Source organism: Coffea arabica, chromosome 2c, assembly GCF_036785885.1.
Source record: "Coffea arabica cultivar ET-39 chromosome 2c, Coffea Arabica ET-39 HiFi, whole genome shotgun sequence".
Taxonomy (NCBI): Eukaryota; Viridiplantae; Streptophyta; class Magnoliopsida; order Gentianales; family Rubiaceae; genus Coffea; species Coffea arabica.
Genome location: NC_092312.1, coordinates 20,335,602 through 20,353,845, shown reverse-complemented (window position 1 = coordinate 20,353,845; position 18,244 = coordinate 20,335,602). Strand labels below are relative to the sequence as shown.

The window sequence follows — 18,244 nt, the reverse complement described above, 5'->3', positions numbered from 1 at the left end:
GATCATCTCTTTTTTTAGAAGAAGCATAGACAATAGATCTTTTATCTCTACTCTTGCTATCTAGTATATTATATATTTTTTTTATTCCTGTTTTTTTCCCTGATTCAAGCTGCCATATATGGACTTAATTTTTTTTCATTAATTATATTTTATTTAGCGTTTATCATTTTTCTTTTTTTTGCCTCTTTATCCTGTTACCATGGTGTATTTATTTATTTTGGTTTGATCTCTTTGATATTCATTAAGTCTTCTATTATTTTGGTTTTGCAAGTCAATTCTCCTTTAGTAAGGTTCGTTTTAAATCTAAATGCGAAATTTGTATTTTGCAATTCTGATGTTTTAGTTCCTTTTCAATGCATAATTGAATCTTGCACTTCCTTTAGTAATTTGTATATAAAAGGTAGTACCATTGGCCCCTCTCAATAACATGAGATATGAGTGATTGTGTAAACAAGTTTTTCATTTCCAACTTAACCTAGCAGCCCACAGGATAGCATTTGCAACTCCAGAAAGAGCATTAAAAATGTCAAAAGAAACGGAGGCTAGTTGAGCCTCGGCAACATAAAGCAACAATGAACAACAATCCACTTCATCCTCTTCAAGCAACTAAAGGAGCAGCACAAGAAGGCTAATGAAAGAGCTACAGAAAAAACAACAATTACGAAAATAAATAAGCTTTCGGAAGTGCCAAGGAACGAATTACTGGAACTTAGCCATAGTCAATCTAAGGACTAAAACAAGGCTCCGTCATGTAACAAAGCGAAACCAACCAAGACTTGACATATCAATACAACAAAATTACTGTCAAAAAGCCTACGAGCAAAAATGAATAATCCGGATGGACATAGAAAAATACTTTAAGAGCACAAAGACTAGCTAACTAATATAGGAGGGAGAAATGGGTTGAAAGGTATAGGGGAAAGAGTGTAAGCGGGGGAAGTGAGAGGTCTCCCACTTACACTAAAAAAAAAAGACTAGCTATTTAATATCAAAAGCTACCGCAATAATTCTATATATATATTTTATGGAATGGGTTAGATGGTATAAGAAAAGGAAGTGCAAATGAGAACTCTCCTGATTGAACCCTCCCACTTATACACTTTAAAAAGAAAAAAACTAGCTATCTAATATCAAAGGCCACATTAATTAATAATTCTACATGTTTTTACACTTACCAACCTATCACTCTACCCAAGCCATCTCAAAGGTCAAGTTTTTCAGTCAAAGAACCCCAACCGTCACAAACTAAGGCACACAAATATAAACATGAAATTTTGAATAGTAGAAATAGATAATCTAACATAAGTCTAATAACAAAATAAACACATTCATATAATACTTAAAGAAAATATACAAATTTTTTTTTACTAATTTAAATTATCAGAAACAAAAGATGTATGTAATGTATAAAAGAACATATTGTAATAGTAAAAAATGCAAAATTTGTTTAAAATATACTAGAGTTGTTGACAAGTAATTACAAATGTTCTATTGCTGTCCACCTAAATCTTTATGGTTTCATTTGCTGAAGTGTATGGCTAGACAGGGACCGAGATACATTGGGGCAGTAAGGTTATTCTACCTCTGTCCCTCTGAAAATCTATGAATTATATATATGCAGAAATTATAACTATTGCCTCATAATTATGGAGTCTTGTCCCACTATCTTTCAATAAGATATTTATAAACGTTATTCTTTGTTTGTCACCTTTTTTTTTTTTAACTTGGTCTTTAACAAATCAACAAAATTAAAAAAAAAAAAAAACCATATCACCGCTCACAATTGGGTCAAAATCAATCAATAAGGACTCAATTTTATCAATTTATTCTTCCTCACGTTTCAGTGTACTTTTAATCCACAATTCATTTGAAAAATTTTTATCTATACATTGAAACTCACAAAAATTAAGCTCTTTTTTTATTTCATCTTCATTGGAACTCTTGCCTTTACAAAAACTCATGTACAAATAGGATTCCAAAACTCTGATGGTGAAAACAAGAAGCTATGTTACATAACGAGCAAGATGATACTTTTGAAATGTCAGTTTGTCTTTTCACATATCCTGAAAAGGGAATTTTGCTTACCCTTGCCTTTGGTGGACGGTAAATACGCCTCATTTTTTGTAGTCTGTGGGATGATGTAGAGAAAAATATATTCGTAATTCATATATAGATGCATTTGGTGACAATTCGGTGGGAAGGACCAAGGGACATTTTAATATTTTAATACTTTTTTTGTCATCAGCTTGGTCTGTTGTATTATTCTGTGCATGGATGACACTTATTAATTAATATTACCCATGAAAAAAGAAAAAAATTTGCTAAAGTGAATCTCAACCGTGGCTTACATTGATAATAGATAAATAAAAATTTTCTAGTGTAATGTCAGGCACATGAGGACTTAACATCAATTTAATGAGTTTTGAGGACCTTAGCAGTACATAGTTAAAAATTAATAACTGCCAGTAGAGTTAGTTAGAATGCTGATGCATTACTAAGTCGGTGGAAATGAGCTGAATATAAGCAACTCTGATGAATTGTAACAACCAAGCTTGATGAATAATAACAAATCCAATTTCTGTTTTCCCTCTCAACTCTCTCTCTAAATTCTTATCCCTATCCTTGCTTATTTTTGCATTTCTTTATGATCAGGAACTTGAGTTCTTGACATGTAAGTATCTCTCAGCACTTACACACCATATGTTGGATGGACCGCGCTGCTCACCGCCTGCCAATAAGATAAACTAGAAACATAAGCATGGCTTTTCCGAAGAGAGGGGAAGTTGCTTTAGTTGCCACCATCGCCATTTTAAGTTTGGTTTCTGTATCTTGCTTATTCATTCCTTATATGTTACTACAATATCTCTCCCCTGCATAGTGCATACTTTAACTTGAACTCTTGACTTCAAATGTTTGACAGTGATAACCTCACCACTTGTTTAATCTAGCTGTTTATTGTTTTGGCGATAAAACCAACTTATGGTTGCAGAAATTTCCATGACATCAAACATCTCAAAGGAACATGAAAATTAGGCGGATTGCCTTAAAACATTTCATACAGCAAATCTTCGTCGAAGGATGAAGGGCTTTTTGTCGAGAATCTTATTTATTTATACCTTCAATAATTTTGGAGTTGATGGAAAGTAGAAGCCTGAAATCATCTTCTTTAGGGATAAATACAGATTCATTCTTGGAAATAAGGCATTACAAACATCTATCTTACTCAAATTGCAACTGGAACTGAAAACCCTTTCATCTTTCCCTGATATCACCAGTATAATTGATAGTTGATGCCAATGGGGTGATCATCAAACTTGTGATGGCCACCTTTATGTGAGTGGAAGTTCGCTTTTGATGTAGAATATTACAAGGTAAAGGGAAGGAGAACACTCGATACAAAAGCTCGCCTACTCTCATAGCCGAGATGTATTCCGATTTTTATCAGTAGAGCTATAGCTGCCACGGTTGTATGGAAAAGTGACTTGAGTATTGGCCTGTAAGTCTGGTTCTTCAAATGCTTTGACGTCCTGTCCCAAAGTTACTTAGAAAGAACAGTAAAAGAGGAAGACAAAATGTAGATAAGTTACAACAGCAAGCATAATCTGCCATTAGCATGTACATTTGACAATTCACAGCAAACCAATAACACACTTTATTTCAAAGCAGCCACCAAGGTTCCACAAACATACTACCTCCCAGTACATACAAATTAATTCATAATCTTACCTACAGTACTAAAACCTTCCATCCTGATCTCTAAGATTCAAATTCAAGACAAAAACCTAAAGCAAAGTTGATGTAATGTTCATGGAACAACCCTCAATACAAATGACTGATGTCATCTATTGCTATTTCTTGTATGCTTAATGACGGTAAAAATGGGTGCGTTGTCAGCAAAAACTTCATGGCCATCATTAGAAATGGACTCCAGCTTCCAAGCAGGACCAAGAAACCATGAGGTTGCAACACCACCTATTAAGCCTCCAAGCTGAGAATTTAAGCATCATGTCAGGACAATCATACGGGATCTCTTCAGAATGCAAAGGGGAAAAATTGCCAAAAGGTACAAGGGTATGCTTAACAGGATGCTGACTGGGAAAACATTTCTTTCCAACATAATGATTCTCCCCAACGAAATAATTTCTCAAGCTGTAGATTTCAAAACCCAAGATCACCAGATTGGACATGAATAATGTTATTTAGCTGTCAGCACACTGTACTTGAAGTCCATCTATTAGAATTAACCCTCTCAATACTCGAATAACTGCTGTGGAAGTTTTTACTTGGTGAAATATTTCTGCCAAGAGTGATTGCCAATAAAAATCAACAACATTCCATAATACAGAAAATAAAGTTTCTACACTTACGTGTCCCCAGTTATCAATGCCTTTAGACAAAACCCCAATTGCCTACAGGATAAATAACCCATGGTGTTAGATGAAATATATTAACAAGGTCAAAACAAAGTGGAAAATGTAGCAGACGTATTCTCAGATGTCAGAGTTTAAACAGAGAAAATGCATATGAGATGAGACTAAACTTGAGAACAATTTACAATCGAAGGGAAAATAATTGTTGTACTTTATGGAGAACGAAGAAAGCCAGGAACACCACAGATACTGCTTGTTGAACATCAACAGGTTCAAGGAGTAATCATTGTTTTACAGTTCTTGAGATGACATTCGGTTGACTCGGAAGCTTGCTAGACTTGGTGAAAGGAAGGCATTCAAATTCTAGATGATAATAAAAGGCATACCATATTTAGAACAACCACATTCATTATATGTCGTAAATCTTGCTCGCTGCCCTTAATCATGCCCTTATGCCTCAAGACGAAAACAGCAAAAGATCCAACCTGATGATAGAGCCAATAAGCAAATTAGAGGCAAAACTTTAGTACTTCTTATTGAAATTGGTATATGATCCATAATCTCAACATTGTGTAATCTAGATTGATGATACTATACAAGATAACCCTAAAACAAGCTGACCTTAAACAAAAACACGGTGCATTGAAACCAAATCATGAAAATTGACAAAGTTATGCCATAAATGTTAGCTGCAAGATGTAATAATAAAGGAGTCAATTTTTCATTCTGGAATTCAAATTGGGAGGAACCTTGTTTATGTATGGGTAAAAGGAAAAAAACCAGCTTTAGGAAATCAAGAACTTACTAATCCAAATATTGCTCCAGATGCGCCCACTGCAGGTGCTTTAGATAGCCAATAGCTCATTGCAGAACCTGATCTTTAAATAGAAAAATCAGAATGAGATGCAAAATCATTGTTTCTTTTAGGAAAAGCAAGCAATCCTAGTTTAAGGACGTATGGGTTTTTACTTGCAATTGCAGATGTGATATAAACAGCAAGGTATCTTCTAGGACCACTAATGTTCTCGACTGCAGGACCAATAGAGTTTAAAGAATAGCAATTCACCTGCAACCCCTAACTGTTAGGATTCATAAAAGTGAAAGACAAATGAAAGATGAAAATTAGCTGAAAAAGTTCAAATCGCACCATGAGATGCCCGATATTGGCATGCAAAAAGGACGATGTGGCTAGCCTCCAAAGTTGCCCTTTATCAATTAGACTATTAATCTGCACATGGTAAGTGTGATGTAGTTACCACACAAAGTAAAGCTTTATAAGATGATAGGAAGTAAATGTTTAAGTAATTTTATTGCTTCCTTTTAGGCTTAAAATTCTCATTTTCAGTCATAAGACTAACCTTGGCACCCCAAAATAATAGCTTTCCTTGAGTTGCAATTTGTGCTACATAGATTCTGCAGGTTGGAACCAGAGAGAAAAGCTGTTATTGTTTCGAACATTAAATGCTTGGGCAATTCAAATAATTACTTGAGAGTCTGGTTTAGTGTTCTTTTCTTCGCTCCTTTTTTGGGGATGGCAGGGGTGACAGGTATGCAACGTGGTTGAAACTGAAAAAATTTACTCACAAGTAGGACCATCAAATCCACCCATAATTTACTACTTACATGCAGATCCTCAAGTGCAATTTCAAGAAAGCAATACTCACAAAACATTAGCAGCTAACAGGATGTTGGTCCATTTCCTTCCGTTGAATGAGGATCTTCTAGAAGGTTTTGAGTATGTCTTCCTAACATGGCTTGAGTCGTTTTCATCTTCACCACTATTAAAGAAATATAATGCCATACATGTGGAAGATATAGAGTCATGTGTCCATTGAAGAATTTTGGAACCAGAATATAGGTTGGCCCTTTCATTCCAAACATCCCTCAAGAAAGGCAAATAGCCAAGGTCAAATATGCTCTGCATTTAAAGCAATGCCAGGCGGTTACATTTTCAACTATGTAATCATATCAGGACCAGGAAGAAGTTAAAATTTATCATAGGCACGACAATTTCCATTCTGACAGCCTTTCCAGATTGAAGAACCATATCAAGAGCCAAAGTATGTATCATTCACTTGTACTTCCTAGTTGTTCGAATTCCTTCAACTAGAAATCTCAAATCAATTCACCATTGCGGAGTTTTGCGCAGTCACAAATGCAATTTTAAGCAGAAATCAGCTAGTAAATTCTTATTCTCAACTCTTTTATGCAGCACAAGCGAAAAGATAAAATATACCCAGCGTAACCAAATTAGCAAAGAGAAGTAATAGGGGAAAAAAAAAAAAAGTTTCCATCCATTTCCTTTCCTTGTGTTTTATATGAAGTTATCTTTCCTAATCATCCATATATGCTCTCCATTCACTCATTTCCATATCGTATAACTTAAGCTACTGAACGTGTATAACGATGAAGAAAGATTGATCATTAATATGGATCAGAACATAAAACTATAGATGAATTTTCATACATATTCGTAAACTAGTTCAGAATTATACTATGCTACAAGCAAATTGCAATCTTTGGGAACTATTACAAGGTCTCATTCGAGAAAAGATTGGAACTTACCCTTTTTGGGAGAAAATGGCGTGTTATAGGAAGTAAATACCTTGAAGTTGGGGGAGGAGGGTGCGGAGGGAAGAAGAAAGTGCAGGTGGATGCGGTGGCGAAGGAAGTCACCCAGGCGGAGAGCGGCAGCGGTGGTGATGAGGTGGGCTGCTGTGGGGCCCACCTGGGATACTGGGAATGGGAAGAATTTGGGGTGGAAAGCTGCTGAACCAACCATCATATTTACTAAATATTATTTAGCAGTAGTATGATTGATTATTCCCCATGTTCCAGTGAAAACTGCAAATGCAGCAGCAGATTCACCAGCAACCCCAGAACTCAAATGGGCACTTCTTTCTTGCAATGATCCGTGGACAACCAATCAATACGCGATTGGATTGAGATTTTCGACATATGACTGGACTGGGGCAGCTGCTACTCGTTTATGTAGTTATCCTTTTATAGAAAAATACTCTAGTTTTGATGTCCAAACTTTGGCAAATGATCAGTTTTCGTCCCCAAACTTTGGACATACAAATATGATACCTAAACTTTCAACTTTTGAGCACATTTAGTACCCTTGATAGTTTTTTTCCCAAATTACTACTAGAAAGAATCATGTGATAGTCACATGTCCGGCAACTATTGTATAAAAAAATATCAAAAAATGTAAAATATCCTTTTGATGAAATTACTAGTCATTAAACTTAGTACTTAGTATCAGAAGGATATTTTACTTGATAAAATTATTAGTTCTTAAACTTAATACTTAGTTCTAAAAGGATATTTTACATGACACATAGTGTTGATGAAATTACTAATTTTTAAACTTAGTACTTGGTATTAGAAGGATATTTTACTTGATAAAATTATTAGTCTTTAAACTTAGTACTTAGTTCTAAAAGGATATTTGACATGACACTTAGTGTCAAAAAGATATTTTACGTTTTTTGACATTTTTTATACAATAGTGTCAGAAATATGACTATCACGTGACTTTTTTGGTAGTAATTTTGAAAAAATTCATCATGGGTACTAAATGCGCTAAATAGTTAATCAATCAGGTGCTAGATTTGTCATTGTCGAAATTTTGGGAATTAAAACCGCTCGTATGTCAAAATTTAGATATCAAAATTGCATTTTTCTCATCTTTTTAAACAAACTGATTCACACTCCGCCAATGGTTATTTTCCTTGAAATAATGGATTTTGAGGAGGATAGGTAGCTTAATTTCATTACTGTTTCTGCTTAACACTACACAATTAATGAATTTTATTTTTGCTTTTTATATGTGGATAAGAAACATTTTCATATAAAGTAATTGATGCTTATGCATATAACATATTAATCTTGTATATATTGAGAGGATGAAAAGATATACATTGGCAGATACGGTGACATATTATAAATGTAAAAATTAAAATTAAAATTTAATATAAAATTAGATGATGGCATGCATCTCTACTATAGCGTCAATATATATAAGATTAATCTATATATAAAATTTGTTTTTCTGGATCATTAGGGTAGAGAATGTGTGATTTCTAGGTGCGAATCAACAACCACATTTGTCTGTTGGTGGAATGAAAGAAATTGAGATCTGTACATTGAAGATTACCAAAAGTATATAATTGCCTAGGCCATTGGAAAACTTTAGACCGTGCAATCCTAATTTATCATGGATCATTGCATAATAATCCTAGTTGTTTCTTTTGAGGTCATAAATAAATTTTCCAAATATTTTACTCCCTGGAACCGCTTCTTTCCATTTCTTTTCTGCTTGTGACCTGTTCTCGTTTATGGACTCCCGCAAAGAATTCGGTCGCCCTCCAATGTCAGAAACAGCTGTGGGATACAAATCGAGCAAACGAATTTGTGTTTTGGTTTGGTAGAAGGCGGAATAACACGCTCAACTCTGGCCAAGTCCTCCCCGGTGATCCTTTTCTTTTCCCGGACCAGTCCTCGCGATCCTTTGATGCATGATCTACTTAGAACAAATTGACTTCTCCTTTGCTTATGTGACATTCACGATGCATTTTAGCATCTCCATCCTCATGATTGGCCTGAAGAAACAATTTGAATATATCTACCACAAAAAGCTTATAATTTGTAAGTTTGTAATTGCAGAGTTGAGAGAAAAGAAAGGATTGTAATTTGTTGCAATAAGCAAAAAGTTCAGTATGCAAATCCATACCTGTTAAATGCCATCTATATTCCTGACTTCTTCAATACCATTCCCATTCACAAGATGGAGGTTGACCTTTTATTTTCGTTTTTACTTTTTTTTTTTTGGGGGGTTTTGGAAATAGGGTTAAACGCTATGCTTACCTGCCTAGAAGATTGAGTTAAGGTGAAAACTACCATATGCACGATTGACTTCTGAGGCTGTAGTTGTACAAAGCTATGGCATGTGCCAAGAGAACCACCTGTACAAATCTGATCAAAGAATTGCAGGTAGGTACGTTAGTGCTGGAGAAAGAAACTTGTACGATGATGATCAGGGTAGAATATGCTAAAACTGAACCAGACCTTGATGATCAGTGGTAGGCCAGTTGTCGAGATAATTGAAGTGCCGGTATGCCCAATCACCGAATAGGCTGAATGGCCACAGAGAAAAGACTCGCAATAGCCAATTCCGGTGTGGAGAACTACTTACCTCCTCTTCTTCTTGGAAATTATCAGCTTGTTCTTCTCGGAAATGGCTATTAGATAAACCTCTGATCTGGTAACGACAAACTGGACAAGAATTGCGAATGTGCAGCCAAGGAATAATGCAATCAGAATGATAAAAGTGTTTGCAAGGCAATTCTCTAACTTCTTCCCCAGCCTCAAACTCATCTTTGCAAACAGGACAATGAGAATCAATGGCTAGATGAGTTGGGGTGAGAACAATTGTTGGCAACGCATCAATGGCCGAAGCAGGGGTAGGAGGCAGTCCAGGCCTATCATTTTGAGTCAGCTCTTGAATCAAAGCCTCCAAACCTTCCTCCCTTGAATTTGTTTGTGAAGAGACGGCATGTCCCACTCCCAACTGGGGGACATGCCTTGGAGGCTGATCAGGACCTATGAATTGGATTATTACGCGTGCTCGATGCCTTTGATGACTTTCATCAAGATTTTGACGCCTAATTGATGGATCAAGCATGAAAGCCAGCGCATCCAGTAACTGAGAAGCGGAGGTTGTTTCAGGCCTCGCGAGATCTTCAGAAAGGAGCCTAGGCCTTGAAACATCAAGCTCATGCCTAATCTCCCCGAAACAACGTGGACATATGATTTCAGAAGGATTTGTGGTAGTAGTTCTGATTGATCTTTGGCAATGGCGACACCAGTAGAAATGGTATGTTCTCATTCTCTGGACTCCATTGACAACAACCCGGGAACGAGGAGTCAACGACATGCTCAATTTGGTATTGATGTGCAAGAAGGAATTAAAGGTGGACAAGAGGGATTCATGGCTGAAGCTTTTATAGAGTTTGGACATAATTTGAACAGAAGAGAAAGGAATGGCTTTCTGGAATTGCACATGCGATTTAAGAAGCATTGCTAGTTTTCCAGCTTTCTTTGCTTAATCCTTTGTGTCTCCCATGTTCCAAGTAAAGGATGTGTGAGAAATGATGCAAGCCCAAACATACCTCCTGGAAATTGTAACAATTAATAGTCTCCTTCTTTCCTCTGAATGCCCATTTTGGTGAAGCCATTAACATATGCTTGTGTTTGAAGTTGACCATCTCAGCTTCAGTGCCTTTATCGGGCATCCTTTCTTCTTCCTTTTTTTTGGGAGCTGCTTGATTGCAGGAAAACAAGTGGGATACGTCAACTTCTTCCTTTTTTTTTTTTTTTTTTTTAAAGTCTTGTTAGTTGGTAGCCGGGTGCAAACGAATCGAACCGTTCGCTCAACTCGAGCTAGTCGAATCAAAGTCGAGTTCGAACTCGATTTCAAAATATTAAACTCGTTAGCTTGCGAGCTCGAGAATATATATATATATATATATTATTTTTATTTTAATAGTAAAATTACATAAATATCCTTAATATTTTTATTATTTATTAAGAAAAAATTTATTTTATTTATTTTTTAAGCTCGTTAGCTTGCGAGCTCGAGAATATATACATATATATTATTTTTATTTTAATAGTAAAATTACATAAATATTCTTAATATTTTATTATTTATTAAGAAAAATTTATTTTATTTATTTTTTAAAAATAAAATAATTATTTTTATTTTTTCGAGCTCGAATTTCAAAATTATCAGTTTGTCGAGCTCGAGCTTCAAAATTGTCAGCTCATCGAGCTTGAGCTCGAATTCGATGAAATTAAGTCAGGGCTCATCTCAATAAGGCCAACATTCGACTCGATTTTGCTCGTTTGTAGCCCTAGTTGGTAGGTATCGAATATCTTTGTGCGCACTTATGATTAAAATGCACCTTCTTGACCATCAAACTTGCTATTAATCATAAGTTGTGTGTTTAGATAGAAGAATATGTAGAAAAAAATTTTAGAATAATATCGTAACACTTTTTATTATTAATATATGTGATATGAAAATATAATTGAGAAGATAAAATGATAATTGAAGAATGTGTTGATGGTGCAACTAACAAATTTTTTTCAAATAATGATCAATTCAAATAAACCGACTTGAATACATCCTTATATGCATATATAACTTTCCTCCTTAAATGTGTCATTTTGAAATCTTTTTGAACCGAACTATTTTTCAATATTAATGTACCTAAAAATGTAGCAACACATTATAAAGCATAATTAGTATCTGAACTCTTTAGTTCTGGATTTTTGATCTTGCTTGTTTAATCTTGGGATGTTATGTAATTCAATTAGCATATCTGCAATCTAGAATTCTTCAATTCGATTGAGTAGACATGAATAAATTTGGCACGCTTAATGGTATTGGGTTAAGATGGCAATTAGGTCCAAAAAGATGTATTTTGTGCCTACACCGGGTTCTCCCAATCTACAAGGGCCGGTTGAGCCGAGCTGACCCAAAATACCCAACCGAGCCGACTCCCAAATCCGGATTGGGTTTGTCGCATATTTCCGCCATCCCTCCGTCAACATCAAAACCCCAACTTCATCCCCTACCCCGAATTCCTTTCTTTCTCTCTTACTGAGACTCCTTCGCAGAGAGAGAGAGAGAGAGAGAGGAAAAGGAGGAATTAAGTTCCCCTTCCCATATACTCCATGAAAATCTCCTTATAATCTCCCAAAGCTCAAGAAAGAGGTAAAGAAAAATCGAACGGACAATGTCCCACTCAAATTTTCAAACAGCCCAAATCATGCCAATCAAAACCATTCCGTCCACCCAAACCTTATCGTCCAAAATTTCACTTTTACCTCCTTCCACTGTTCCTCTCTACCCACTCCCGTCGCAGGCCGCCGCTGTTAAGCTTTGCAAGCCTCTTTTAATTAAAGCCTCCTCCACCTCCTCCTCCTCGTCGTCTGGGTTGGTTGATAGAGTTGGAGGCACTGTTCCTCACCTGGAGCGGTGTTTTCAGGCTCTGCCGGCGGTGGATTCCGCGGCTGCTTCGTTGTCGTCGTCTCCCGTTATGAAGAAGGATTACGGAGCTTTTGGTGCTGTTACGTTGGAAAAATCGAAGCTTGACATGACGCAGAAGCAAGCCAAGTCTAGTCCCGAGGTTTGAGATTTTTTTTTGGTTGAAAATTCTTGTAAAGTTGGTTCATTTCTGCTGCTATTTAACTGGCAATCTTGTTTTAGTTTGCATATTGATGTCCTAATTTTGTGGTTAATTTGTTCAATGTTAAAGAAGTTTTCTGTTCCTGTTGTATGAGTTAGAAATATGACTGGCTTGATATGGCGGACAGTGATGTTTAATCGAGACTAGTGGTTTACTTCTTTTTTGGAAAGTAATTGGTTTATTTGTTAAAGTGAGAAGATAAAAAATAGTATGGGAAATAACTGGATTACTTGTTTGGTGTTTTCCTCCTATAGTATGCGGTTGCTGAAGTGCAACTTTAGAGAAATTAAGACTTTTGTATTTGTTTGTTTCAAGGTTGAAATTTCGGCTATATATCCTTTTGGACTTTTGACTGTTTGAATGGAATTCTAGTCTGAGAACAAGCAGGATTGTTTATGGTTGATTTTATGAGAGTTTGCTGAGAAGTGCAGTGACAGGTTTTATGATATGTGTGGCATACTAACCCAGAAATTAGTTGTTAAGATTTTCTTTTGGTTTTTGGTATATTTAAGGAGGGTGCTGTTGGTTTATTTGAGCAGAGAGTGATCTTTTGAGTCTGTTTCTAAAGTTTCCCATTCTTCAGAGTACTGCTGCTTTAATAATAACAGTTGGCTTTGGAGCTGCATTTGCCTTTTGTTTTGTGGCTCAACTTGTGGAATTGCTTTGTACTGTTATTGGGTGGATTAAGATCTAATTTGAAGACATTGCTGAAGTAAATATACATGTTTTACATGAACCTGGATCTTAATTCACATTTTAAAATCTTTTTATTGCGGCATTCGTCTTCATTAGGGGCAAAGCGCCCCTTGCCTTTACATGTATTCGACCTGGAAGCTTCTTGTTATACATTTGAAATGATCATTTTACATGGTAGCAAGCTACTACCATTTTAGGTGACTTGCTTAAAAACTTCCATAATACAGCATTATAGTGCAATCTGGAAAAAACAACTATAAAAACTATACTTACTACATTGAAATGTAGTTAACTAATTGGTCTTACTTAACTACAATAGTAGCCACAGCTGGTTTGCTGCCCCTTAAACAGGAGCTAGCCTCCCAAGAAAGAAAAAAGTACTTCTCTTGTGGCTTATCTTACTGGTTGACTAACATGACAGCTCTTTTGGTAATAATTTGGCTATTACTTGTCAATGTGGCAGCTGGCAACTGGTGGAGGTGGTGGTGATATTGGAAAGAAAATTAATCATGGTGGTGGTGATGGGGGTGATGATGATGGTGATGACGATTCCTACTTTGATGACTTTGATGATGGTGATGAGGGGGATGAAGGTGGACTTTTTAGGCGAAGGATTGTATTCCAGGAGGTAAAGGCATTACACAAACTGACAAAACTGTGCTTTTGTTACTACTTTAGACTGATTAAATATAATAGATTTGACATTTATATATGAATAATGGCCTTCTACATTTTGGCAGTTATTTGACCGAAAATTTGTTGATGCGGTATTGAGTGAGTGGCAGAGGACAATGATGGATTTGCCAGCTGGATTTCGGCAAGCTTATGAAATGGTAAATCATTTTTGTTTATTGATATTTGCAGGAGTAGCCTTAGGTTGTTTTACTGATGTTTGGTTGCATTCAGGGTTTGGTGAGCTCTGCTCAAATGGTGAAGTTTTTGGCTATTAATGCCAGGCCTACTACTACTAGGTTCATTTCTCGTTCGCTTCCTCAAGGGCTGTCTAGGGCATTTATTGGCAGGTAATTTAGCTAATCCTTTCTTTAAAACTGGTGAATGCAATTTCAGACGTCATGATTTGATTTTTGCATAGATTAGTTGCGCATTTTGGACAAATGTTCATGGGTTTGGGTAAGTGTTATATCACAGGGTGCATTGAAGGAAGTCTTAGTTTGTTCTTGGAGATTTCTTTTGGGTTTTATGTTTTTCTTGTGGTTGGGGGGACTGGAAGGCAGCTGAGCTGGAATTGGTTTGATTCTTGATCCTTGTCACGCCCAAAGCCTGAAGATTTCAAACATTGTTTGGTCAAGAGCATGAAGTATGGCACCTTGGAATTTCCTTTCATTCCTGAGTTTATCATTGAACATTGTATGGAAGACCTTCAATGTATGCCTGATATTTGATTACATAGCTCGCTGTAGTTGGGCATACTTCTTGTCTTCTGAGTTTTAGGTGTCAAGATTTGTGAGTTGTTCTTTCCATTATTATTAATTTCCTCTCAACTCATTTGTTGGTTTTCAGTGTTGATTCGCCTCTTATTTTATTGGAAATCTTGCTTGAAATGTGTATCTGTAGTTCGTATTAAGGTTATGCATGCATCAAATTGCTAGGGAAGTTAACAGAAAAGATGCTCTATGATTTAGAAAATGATGCTGAAATTGCATGTCCCTTTTGGCATATCCATGTATTATTATCTGAAAGTAAGTGGATCTCATAGTATTGAAACTGGAGTTTTTTTTCCCAGTCTGATGGGGAAATCAGTTGTCTCTTTGGCTGGTTTAATACCTGATATTGATTGAGAGAGACGAATTTAAAATGGAAAGATGAGCAATGACAGAGAGGGACTCCTAGATGATTGTAAGATAAAAGTTGTTAAAAAGTGTTATGTTGCTGGATGAGCTGTAGTTTTATCCGCAAATATTCTTTCTTTATGCTGATAGGTCTTGCATAAATGCGGTAAATATCTGATACTTCTCTTTTAGTTGGACATGCCAGGATAAGTAGAATGAGTTGCAAACGTGGTTATGGAGGAACCAAAATGAAGAAACTAAAACACATACTGAAGTCTGCTGGAGTACCCCATTGACTGGAAATACACGTGCATCCCTAGTGAAATTCTCAGTATTGTCATGTTTTGATTGGTTGTTATGCATTTTATGGCCATGTAATGTTTCAGTGATAATAACTGTGGTTGCATTCATAAGGTTGAACCTGTATATTTGGTGAAAGCTCCATTATGTGTGTCATTTTTTGGAGATAGAATGGTCACGTTTTTTCAAGTCTTCAAATATTGAGGTCAAATCAGGATCATTACGTTCTAACATTCTACATATCTGAGTAATGTACTGATAATATTTGTAGTTTGCTTTCTGTTAGCTTTACTAGTATTAACAGCTGGACACCATTTGCCTGTGGCCTTTCTATTCATGTAGTTTCCTTGATTATGTCCTTTATTGTGTGCAGGATGATTGCAGATCCAGCATTTCTTTATAAGCTGCTTCTGGAACAGGCAACTACAATTGGTTGCTCTGTTTGGTGGGAGGTGAAAAATCGCAAGGAGAGGTTTGAATTTTACCTAAATCATGTGAACTGACTTGAAATTGTTTTGATTTCTTAGTTCTCATCCTTTAATGGACAAATTTCTTTTGTAATTGCAGGATAAAGAAAGAATGGGATCTTGCCCTCATTAATGTGCTCACAGTGACGGCTTGCAATGCTATTGTTGTTTGGTCGCTTGCTCCTTGTCGTTCATATGGGAATACATTTCGGTTTGATTTGCAGAATACATTGCAAAAGCTTCCAAACAACATTTTTGAAATGAGTTATCCTATGAGAGAATTTGATTTGCAAAAGAGGGTTCATTCTTTCTTCTACAAGGCTGCTGGATTGTGTATGGTTGGGTTAACTGCTGGAGCTGTGCAGGGAGCAGTTTCAAATCTTGCTGCCACCAAAAAGGAGGGAAGGTAACCATTGCATATACACATAAAGAAGATCTGTTTATCAGATTCATAATTTTAGTTGTAAATTTGCCTTTTTGGTGTCTTGGTAGGTTATCTGTAACTATTCCCTCTGTAAGCACTAATGCTCTTGGTTATGGAGCCTTCCTTGGCTTATATGCGAACCTGCGCTATCAGCTATTGTGTGGATTCGATAGAGCAGTAGTGAACTATTTTGATGTCATTGGAGTGGGTCTGTTCTTTAGCACAGCCTTAAGGTATGTGTTCCTTTACATATATCAATAAATCCTGTGTGATACCTTTTGTACCAAACTTATATGGGTCAGATACATGTGTGTATACGCACTCAGGATGTAGTAAACTAATTTTTACTTCTTTGATTCTGTTTTTATTTCTTGAACACTCTTAGGACTTGCTTTTTCTGGAATTTTATTGCTTAATTGTGGTTACTTAATATCGGTCATTGGTTCATATTTGTTATCATTTTGTTGAGCTGAACAACGTTTTACTTTATATTGGTAGGTTTTGCTTTGGTCTTGTTATTCAAACTTTTACAGGAATGTGTTACTAGTTTTTTTAAAGACCAAGCAGTTGCAACAAATTGGTTGTTCAAATGTGTGCAGGGTCTTGAATGTTCAATTAGGAGAGACATCGAGGTTGGCTTGGCTTGGTGTGGAGGTGGATCCCCTGGCCGAGTCAGATCTCTTGAAAGCGTACAATAGACCATCAGAAAGTGTCAATAGGACTTCCCCTTCAAAATGGTTCATATCCAAGAATGCAATTGTTTCTGGACTTGGTCTTCTGGGCATTAAACAGTTGGAGGGCGACTCTACAACTGAGGGTGAAGCACCTACTCCAAAGGTTCGAAGGAAGAGAGTTGTGCGGAAAAAGGCGGCGAGAAGTCAAGTATAGTTTGGTAATGCAATAGCCATCACTTCAATTTTGCAGCCTGCTGTATCATCGCTGATAGTTTTGGTAAACAGTGGACTGGAGACCGGCGAGGATACATTTAATCGCGACAACCATTCTGGACGCGGATCACGGGTCAGGCGGAGAGGAGATGAAGTGGAGTGAGATGTCGGGGAATTTTTTTTCTGTTTTTTTCGTGAAACCTGTCCAATTTTAGTCTCTTCACGATTTCAATGATTAATGGATGGTGTAGAATTCCAGTGTCATATTGATTTGGTATTAGTTAAGGTGTTAAATGGCTGTGTTGGTTCAACCTCTGGAGGACAACTCATAGTAGGCTGTGAGTAAAATTTTCGTTGTGGACTGAAAATGGGTTGAAAATTCTTTTATCAACGTCCCTGATTGTAACAGGTATCTATGTCGTATGGTCTTTTATCTACAGGATCCTCTTGTGTTGATTTTTGATAGCTCTAAGAAAATTCAAATATACGAAGTTGGATGTTAAATAGTGACTGGTGAGCTGTTGAATCCTTCTAAATCTGAATTTACCAGGAACGAGATAGTTGCAGGTAAAGAAGAAACACATTCTGCGGCGAAATATTAGAAGGATTTCTAAATGAACGTAGAACAAATCAACGAATTATCGTAGTGTTTTTCTTTTATTTATTTGAGTTATCGTGGCCTTGTGTTTTGTGAAGATTTCACTATTGACTAAGGGTGTGTTCACTATGGACGTATTTGATAAAATTGAAGTTTTTGAAATTTAAATTTATTAAATTATTAAATTATTAAGTTCTAAATTTGATATATTTAAATATATATCCTAACCATATAGAAGCGAGAAGGGAGTTTTGCTACATCGAAACCAGTCCATGGTTTCGATGGTAATTCTGTAGATATTGGTAGGCATTTATGGGTGTTCGAGAGCATTCTTGTATCAGCAATTGCTTAAATAGATGAGTTTAATGTCTCTCCTTGAATGGTTGTTTTTCAAGCATTGTTGAAAAGAAGAAAGCATTTTTGTGTATTACTGATGTTGTACTTTGTGCTT

The 18,244-nt window shown here is 36.2% G+C and overlaps 3 protein-coding genes across 6 annotated transcripts; 1 reads left to right on the top strand and 2 right to left on the bottom strand.

The window, feature by feature from the left end:
• Positions 1–3,628: 3,628 nt before the first annotated feature.
• On the bottom strand, positions 3,629–7,405 carry LOC113726726 (RHOMBOID-like protein 10, chloroplastic). 3 transcript variants are annotated; one of them, XM_072075107.1, is made up of 10 exons: positions 6,976–7,405; positions 6,035–6,288; positions 5,729–5,783; positions 5,518–5,598; positions 5,340–5,436; positions 5,176–5,243; positions 4,757–4,855; positions 4,368–4,409; positions 4,083–4,149; positions 3,629–3,988 (listed from the first exon to the last, which is right to left on the bottom strand). In XM_072075107.1, the coding sequence occupies exons 1-10, from the start codon at positions 7,153–7,155 to the stop codon at positions 3,915–3,917; spliced, it is 1,017 nt and encodes a 338-aa protein (XP_071931208.1). In that variant the 5' UTR covers positions 7,156–7,405; the 3' UTR covers positions 3,629–3,914. The 3 variants fall into 3 exon arrangements, 2 of the variants coding, with proteins under 2 accessions (XP_071931208.1, XP_071931207.1); XM_072075106.1 differs by lacking the exon at positions 4,083–4,149 and having other exon boundaries at positions 6,976–7,385; XR_011839180.1 differs by lacking the exon at positions 4,083–4,149 and having other exon boundaries at positions 3,846–3,988; positions 4,582–4,855; positions 6,976–7,403.
• A 1,030-nt stretch (positions 7,406–8,435) lies between these two features.
• LOC140004280 (E3 ubiquitin-protein ligase RZF1-like) lies at positions 8,436–10,603 on the bottom strand. 2 transcript variants are annotated; one of them, XR_011839179.1, is made up of 3 exons: positions 9,444–10,603; positions 9,243–9,350; positions 8,436–8,977 (listed from the first exon to the last, which is right to left on the bottom strand). XR_011839179.1 is itself a non-coding variant. In XM_072075105.1 (2 exons), exons 1-2 carry the CDS (start codon positions 10,453–10,455, stop codon positions 9,316–9,318), a joined length of 1,047 nt encoding a protein of 348 aa, XP_071931206.1. In that variant the 5' UTR covers positions 10,456–10,603; the 3' UTR covers positions 8,436–9,315. The 2 variants fall into 2 exon arrangements, 1 of the variants encoding a protein (XP_071931206.1); XM_072075105.1 differs by having other exon boundaries at positions 8,436–9,350.
• Positions 10,604–12,040: 1,437 nt separating this feature from the next.
• LOC140035184 (uncharacterized) lies at positions 12,041–17,459 on the top strand. Its single transcript, XM_072075102.1, has 8 exons — positions 12,041–12,571; positions 13,791–13,955; positions 14,068–14,160; positions 14,234–14,349; positions 15,791–15,889; positions 15,985–16,290; positions 16,377–16,541; positions 16,908–17,459. The coding sequence occupies exons 1-8, from the start codon at positions 12,179–12,181 to the stop codon at positions 17,194–17,196; spliced, it is 1,626 nt and encodes a 541-aa protein (XP_071931203.1). The 5' UTR covers positions 12,041–12,178; the 3' UTR covers positions 17,197–17,459.
• Positions 17,460–18,244: the final 785 nt, after the last annotated feature.